Here is an 8,877-nt window from a genome sequence, read left to right on the forward strand (position 1 = left end):
AGTAGCAACAGCAGCGACAACAACAACAAAAACGTTATATGTAATCAACACATAAAAATCACGGCTGTGAATAGGAGAACGGGCTTCAGGAGGCGTTTGACTGCATGTTACCCATATTAGTGATGGTAAGGGTAAAATAAGAGAAATTGTCATTTGGCAAATAAATTGTGCGCCTAAAATGCCTTTAAGCATTTTGGCATATCCTTTGTGGAAAGAAACGCATTTGGAATACGAATTTAGATAAAATATATAGAAAAAAGTAATAATAATAATAACAATAATAATAATTTTCATATTGCTTGTATGTCAGCGAGTAGAAGAAATAAACATACATACATATGGTATATATAAACGTATATATATGTGCGTGTAAGAGAATTGAATGCGCCTAAAAGTAGTATAAGCGAAATACATAAATGGAGAAAATGTGGCTTTTAAAGAATCGAAGCAAAATCGCATCAAGAAGAATTTATAAGACTACAATGTCGAATAAGAAAGATAATATATAGTATATTGTTTTGCATGACAGCCTATACTGATATACACAGAGGAATGAACGAAGCATGAAAATGAAAAATTTTCACAATGAATTTTCTTTTAACAATTTTCAAAGTGATTTTACATGATTTTTAAGGATTTATCCCTAAAATTTCTTGGTACAATGTTTTTGCAATTGATGTTTGTGTTTTTTTTTTCTTAGATTTTGTCAAAGTTGGCATTACTGTTTAGAGTTTGTTACTGTTTGCCTCACTGTTTGGCATTGTGTAAGCATTGTGTATATTTTCTTGAGGCAAATGGAAATGGTTCTCAACTTTTTCCGTATTGTGTTAAGTTTTCCTGTTGACTTTATTTATTTGTCAATTCAAGGTAATTCCTTATTTTTGAGATTTTTTTTTCACTTTAGGGAAACTAATTTTTGACCTATTTTTGCTGTTCTAAGGTTTGTAGGCAATGGCAACTACAATATGATTAGGTTTTGTCTATTAAATGCTAACATATAAGAAATTGTATTAAAAAACAAAATTTCTTTCAAAATACTTTTCGCTATTAATGTGTTTTTGATGTCTTTTCTCCTTTGTGGACACCCCATTTATTGGGGTGTTGCTAGGATTGCTTAAATGTATATTTGCAACTTTTGCTTATGCAATGTTTTCACAAAATTTTTACTAACCTTTCAACAGAAAAATTAATTTCACTTAGCATCTAAGTCAAAAACTTATATGAAAAGGTCTTTTTTTTGTATTAAAAATTATATCATCGATTAGGAAGTTTGAAGAGTCCTTAAAGAGCTAAGATTTGTAAATAAACAAAAAGCGACTGCATAAAAAGAAAGAAAAAGGCACTAATAAAAAACATAAAGGAACTAATAAAAGTTATTTAAGAAGAAACTATGATAACAACATAAATATATTTTCTTATCAATACCTCCTTATACGCATTTATCATACAGCCTATCAGCAACTTATCAATTTAAATTGTCCCCGGAGTGAAATAATACTCATTTAAAGTAATAATATATTTATTGATATTTTTATAAAGAAATTTTTCGAACAGTACTGAACTAACACACAACAACAAAAACTCTTTTATATTATTTAATTAATTGAATTTTTGGCTGACCATACAGTTGTTTCGAGTATTGCCAAATACCCATCATCAATGGTTTTGGAAATAATTCTTGTATTTTATTATTCGTAAATAATTTTTTGAGATTGCAAGAACCAGGAATCGAACTCGTGCCCTGCCAAATTTCAAGCTCAGATTCGGCTCTCCTTTACCAACTGATTCAAAGCTGTACTTGACTTTTATCTTCGCACATTTTTCCGGAAGTTTGTTACTTTGCTGTGAAGTTTTTATTAACGGATTCACTTACTGTGTTTATATTAGAATGAAATCATAAACCAGCTGTAGAATAATTGAATTAATTAATTATATTTTTATTTTGTTTTTAATTGTTATATTTGAATACTATTCTGTTTGTAGAGGCATTATAATAAAATTTTCTTTTTTATTGAATTAATATTTTTGTGTTAATCATTGGGTACAAAATATATTCAATCCAATATATACTATTAAAAACTAAAAAAGCGGTAAGTGGAAATGTTTTCAATAAACATTTTGAGTTTCAAACAGTTTTAACACAGAACTATCTATTGTCACAATAATTCTCAAAGGATGCTATGACATGGTGACATAGTTCATAACCCTTTCAAGAAATTTCGTAGTAGCATGTGTATGATTGGATATACCTGCCTACTTTGTAGTTATCCGAAATGTTCCTATATTCAGTGTAAAAATGAGTTGGCTGCTGACAACCTGAGATACTCTCACAATTGGCTGAAATATCACTGTGTCCAGTTACTCAAATGATTTGAATACCAACAATCAGATGTGTACTCATAATTGCCTAAAATGTCATTGTATCCCATTATTCAAATGATCTGGCCGCTGTTAACCTGAGATGCACTCACAAATGCCTGAGATGGTTCTGCGTCCAGTTACACAAATGAGTAAAGACTTTGACAGATAAACGGTATTCTACGATTATAAAAAATATAGCTGTTGTTCTTACTACAGATTTGATTGCAGCTTAGTTGTGCGAGATAATTATAATGCTCACATCGAAAATCGGATTTTCCAGGATTCATTTTGTTGAATAGTGAATTACCAGTGCTTTTGTCTGAATCAACCTGATATGATACGATAGTCATAGTAGATGTACTTCTGTGAAGCCGTTTATTTTGGAGACGTCAGTGAAGATGTATACCGTACTATGATATACGATAAAACTTATCGTAGAGCGTAATTATCTCTATTGAGTATGAGAAAATCAATCTCCTGAACGATGCTTAGATTTTAATAAGTGTAGTTGCCTGAAGTAAAGACTATCAAATTCTAATGTAAGATTCACATTAAACTGAGTTCGATTTTAAGAATTTCTTGCACTAACTTTATTAAAAATCGCTAGATACGTGTTCTGATTAAGTAGCACACATATCGTTCATTGAAAATCTAATTTCATACATTATTTAATATTTTTGAATATTAAATTTTGATTTTATTTTAGGTGCATTAAAAACTCAGAACAGTACTATCCTTGCACTTGTCCCTGAAACCGAAAAACTCAACATGTGTGTCTTACCGAATATTCGCATTAAAATCTCCAATTAATTTCTAATTATTTATTCAAATGGCATTTTTACTAGACATGAATAGGAAAATTATTTGTCCGTTGAAGTTCAATGCCAACGCGGCAAAACCTGTAACGACATGGAAAGTAAATGTCATGCATTGCGTATGAGTTACATTTTAGTATCGCACGTGGAATATTAAAGCAGACTTCGTAGTCGAAAGTAATTTCGTCCAATTTAATAATAAATATTTAAATTTTGAATTAAACATATTTTAATTTTGCTAAAGAACATAAAAAAAACAAAACTTTATTTTACTCACTTAATGAATTCTGGTTGAAATATCACAAAAAACTCATAAGCTTTCATTGAAATTTAAGAAATCATCCGAATAATCCGAATTAGTTTCAATCACATTTCGACTTAATTGATTCTTATTGATGGCAGTGATTTGGGAACGATTATTGCGGTTAATGCCACAAATTGTAATTAATTGCCAATGAACAGCAAATCGATTACAACCAACTACGATTTGAAATATACATCAGAACTATTACACAGACCTACCATACTTATTTTTATATATAAATATTGGCAAAATTCCTGCAGTAAATTTAACAGGAAAAAAAACTACAGCAATCAATACAATTTGATTAAATTGAAGGAAAATAGACTTCACGATAAAGGAAGTGTTCTGTGCAATTTAATGGTAAGAAACGAATATTTAGGTCAGCTAAATTATCTTTCGCATCAGTAAACCCGTATAGTGGTTTGTATATTTCGATAGTGAAATTGTATCTACACAATATATGTGTGTATATAAATTTATAGACATTTGCAAAGTTCAAGGTGAACTTTAATGGAAAAAACAAAGCAATATATTTACACAATACTAAAAACCACCATTCAGTTTTTTCCTCCTATACTAATAGCAGACATTAAAATAATAACATATTTGATTGAAAGTACAAGGATATTTAGTAACGTATGAAGTTTAAATATATATATATATATAAATTAGTACAAATACATTTTTTTAATAAAAAAATCAGTCGTCGTAAAATCGAACTTCATACTCCTTCCTCTTTAGTGACTGATTGACTTTTATTACCGTTTATGGAACAAGGGATTTGCTGACTGTGCCAATCTTGTGAAGGTCACTGGTGAAAATAACTTTAATTAATAATTATAATAATTATTAGTAATTATAATAGTATAATAATTAATGATAATTATATAATTATAATTAATTAATAATAATTAATTAATAATTAATTAATTAATTATAATTAATTAATGATTATAAACAATAATAATAATTACAATTAATAGTTATAATAATTATAAATATAATAATCATAAATAATAATTATAAATAATAATTATAAAATAACAGTTATAATTAATAATTATATTCAATTTTATAATTACAATTAATAATAATTATTATTATTTATTATAATCATAGTTAAAATGATCACTAATAATTATATAATAATTATAATTGTAATTATTTATAATAATTATAGTTATAACTATATAATAATTAGTTATAATTATAATTATTATAATTATATTTGATTATAATAATCATAATTTAATTAATTATAATAACTACACTTTAATTAATTATAATAATTATAATTTAACTAATTATAAATATAGTTGTAGTTGTAACTATAAATAATAATTATATAGTAATTTATAATTACCAATAATAATTAATAATTACAATTAAAAATTACTATTAATAATTAATAATTATCATTAACAATTATACTTATAAACAATAATCGTGACTAATAATTACAATAATCATAATTGATAATTATAATTAATATGTAATAATTATAAAATTATTATAAAATTATGAAATTAATAATAATAATGTAATTATAATAATTATAATTAATTACTATAGTTAATAAGTATCATTCATTATTATAATTATAAATAATAATCATAATTATTAATCATTGTTAATAATTATAATTAATAATTATCATTAATAATTTTAAATAATAATTGTAATTAATAATTATAATTACTTATTATATCTAATAATTATCATTAATAATTATAATTAATAATAATTATTGTAAATAAAAGCAGTTATAATAATTATAATTAATTATTTTTTTTAATAATTATAATTAATAATTATTACTATAAATAATAACAGTTTAACAGTTTTCGTAAATTTCTCTCCGGCATTTAATAAGGCACGATGTCAGAGGTGAATAATGAAGCTCGGGTCCATCATATCAAATCAATTTGCGAGAGGATCACACCATAAGTGCTTTAATTAATATGAATAGAATTACAAATATCATACAAAACATTTATTGTTTACATTTATATAGAAACGCACATTCATAAATCAAACCCCTGAATTTGTCTACATATGTCAAATATGTATTATAATTGTAAGATGGGTATGTTAAGTTTTAAAAACTGTTCAAATAGCGAAAAAAATATTTTAAGTCATATGACCTATGAACATTTTTAATAGGTTTTATATAAAAAATTGATCCAACTAAGTTTGGCTTTATATTTGTTCACTAACTAATAGTTAAAGTAAGCTAGTTTCCTTTAAATAAATTAGTTTTCTGTTATACAGTAATTTAAAAAACATAAAATATATATATATTTGTTAAATATTTTCTTTCTTCTTCTTACTTACAGATGTCTCACATGCCACCACGTCGCCGTTTAGGCTCTGTTGGTGATTCCGCACCACCATCGGAATCATCAGAAGGCACCTCATCAGAGCATAATGAATTAGTCTTGAATCCTGATTGGTCAAACCATACATCGACAACACAATCACGCACCAACAACGTCAATTCGTTGTATATAAATTCCGATGTTGATGCTGATACATTAAGCATTGATACCAGCAGCAACACAAATCTCTCCGACTACGAACGCGGTCAGGTTGAAAGTTTCTTTGGTGGACTTGGTACAGAAATCTTTGTTAGCTCTTCATTGGCTAATCTCTATGAAGGTACTGGCAAAGATGGTGATTGGCGTCTTGTTTTCACAGGCATACCGGTGGTGTTACATGATAAGGGTAGTGCACGTGCTCGGGCCCTACCACGTGTTACACTTGTGCTAGCTGAACGTGGTTCATCATTTGCTCTATGGTCTGATCGCATTGATAATCTATCCAATTATCGTGTTGCCGGACCATCATTCCACACAATGTGTTTGTCCACAAATCATCAACAATTGATCGGTTTCAGTTTTGATTCGACTGAATCAGCACGCGAATTATGGGCACATATTGAAAAGTTGGTCAGCGATCCGGAGAATATAGCACTCTCCGTTCCTGGACGCAAGAAACAGAAACAAAAACGTGTCAAGCCGGCACCATTACCACCAAAGTCACAAATCTCCCATCCATGTCAGTTTCATCATGTGACCAGTGTCACAAAAGATGACACCGATCGGTATTACAGCATGCAAGCATTTGCACCACTGAAGCATCGTTAGGTCATACGCTGTACTTGAAGTCACCTTTGTTAGCTTCATTCTCTCAGCCAGAATATGTAAGAGAAAATTTAAGAGAAAATTTTATAGTAAAACTTGTTAATGAACAAATTACCAAACTTCGTCATTTAGCACGTAAGGTTTATATATATTTTATATTATTGTGACATTCTGTTTAATCGGATATTTTTTATATATACTACTATATGTACGTTATATGAAATACGCATTGTATGTTGTGGCCTATATTATTAATATTTTATTCAAATTATATATATAAAATTTATTTTATTTCTCGTGCTTATATTAATTTCAATTAATAGTGCGTTTTTATAGTTTTAAGTCAAACATGAAAAAAAATTTACTTGAAAATAATCATACAAAAATAAAATTTTTAAATTAAAAAAAATTTTCCGAGTGGATTTTTAAAATATTCAAAATTATAATAATTTTTGTTTGGAATTTTATATACATTTAAGCATACAAACACATATTTATCTGTGATATAATAACATTTATTTTATAAATGAAATATTTAAAGAAAATTATTTATATTAGTGAAAAATATTTGCAAAAATGACAATTCATTAAAAAATATATATTTGAAGAGGAACACCAAATTTAAGTTATATTGTATTTTTGAAATAGAGCAAATAAACATTTTGTACTGAAAAAAGTCTACACATATATGAAATAATTTTTTTCTTAACGAAAAATAATTCATTTTTTAAAAATGTACATAAATTTATTTAATTATTAAAAAAAATTAAAAAAAGCTAACGCTAAGATTTCAATCAATAAAATTAAATTTAATATTGAAAATGTTTAAATTTAAACTTAAATAAATAAAAACATAAACTATAAAATATTGGAAAGTTAAATTTTTGTTAAATTAAAATTATTTTAAATACATATAAAATAATTCCTATAATAACATTTAAAAATTAAATAAATAACAGTTTTTGTCATAATAAAATTTTTTTTAAAGTTCTTTATATATGTATAGTAATTTGGTACTTTAGCTATTATTCTTAATTTTATAATATATTTTTCATTTGTTTAAAAATATATAAACAAAGTTTAATTATACTATTAAAAATAGTGTTTATATATATAAAAAAATATGTACACTTTAAAACTGTTTTCACAGATAGTGCCGTAGTAGAGTGAGTAGGAGAGCATATTTTCTTGTTAAGAAAAGGGTTTCACAGTAATAATTATACATTTTTGACATTAGTATACAATTATTAAATTATTACTAAATAAATCTAATTCTGTTTTTAAAAGACCCTTTGCAAATATTTTTCTAAGAGCGAAACGGTTTGCTCTTCCAATATTTTAACCTACGGCCATAAGAAGTAAAAATATTAATTATATAAAAAATTATAAATTATCAGTAGGTACGTAAGAATATAATAAATTAAATAATAAATATTAAATTAAATAATAAATATTAAATTAAATAATAAATATGCAAAAGAAAAGTAGATGTCTTTTTTGTAATTATGCAAAACAAAAATATTGATGTATAAAAATAATTCATATACATATATGCAAAAACTATTTGCAGTTTAAACTACAAAACAAGTAAATTTATGTCAAATTAATGTTTCTAGATATAAGCCACTTAAAACCACATAAAGATAAATATTGATGTATAATCAAAAGTAATATTTAAACTATAAATAAATGTTTAAAAAAGTATTGAATATATTAATTTAAATAAAGTGTATTGCAAAATCAAATTGTTTATGAAAATGGTTTTTTTTTCTGCATTGGGTATGTTATATCAAAAGCAACAATTACTTCTAATTAATATTAATAATAAAATAATTAATAGTATAATAATATATAATATAATTAATTAAATAATTAATATTCTAATAATAATTAATATAATTTTAATAATCCGCATTGGGTATGTCATATCAAAAACAACAATTACTTCTAATTAATATTAATAATTAAATAATTAATATTATAATAATATATAATATAATTAATTAAATAATTATTATTATAATAATAATTAATATAATTATAATAATCCGCATTGGGTATGTCACATCAAAAGCAACAATTACTCTCAATTAATATTAATAATTAATATTGTAATAATAATTAATATAATCAATTAAATAATTAATATTATAATAATAATTATTATGTTATGTTGAAGCTATTTGAGCCAGTGCACTAGAGCACTTTTACTCTCTATTACTTCGAGGTATCCTCAAAATAATAATCTGCATTG

The 8,877-nt window shown here is 25.1% G+C and overlaps 1 protein-coding gene across 1 annotated transcript in view; it reads left to right on the forward strand.

Moving 5' to 3' along the window:
* LOC119688013 overlaps nt 1-6,897 on the forward strand; it is a 130,944-nt gene extending 124,047 nt beyond the window's left edge. Inside the window, exon 5 of the mRNA XM_038102618.1 lies at nt 5,817-6,897. Within this exon, the coding sequence (XP_037958546.1) occupies nt 5,817-6,626 (810 nt within the window). The 3' untranslated portion in view covers nt 6,627-6,897. The remainder of the gene's footprint in view (nt 1-5,816) is intronic.
* Nucleotides 6,898-8,877: the final 1,980 nt, after the last annotated feature.

This window comes from Teleopsis dalmanni, chromosome X, assembly GCF_002237135.1.
Source record: "Teleopsis dalmanni isolate 2A chromosome X, ASM223713v2, whole genome shotgun sequence".
In the NCBI taxonomy this organism is placed as follows: Eukaryota; Metazoa; Arthropoda; class Insecta; order Diptera; family Diopsidae; genus Teleopsis; species Teleopsis dalmanni.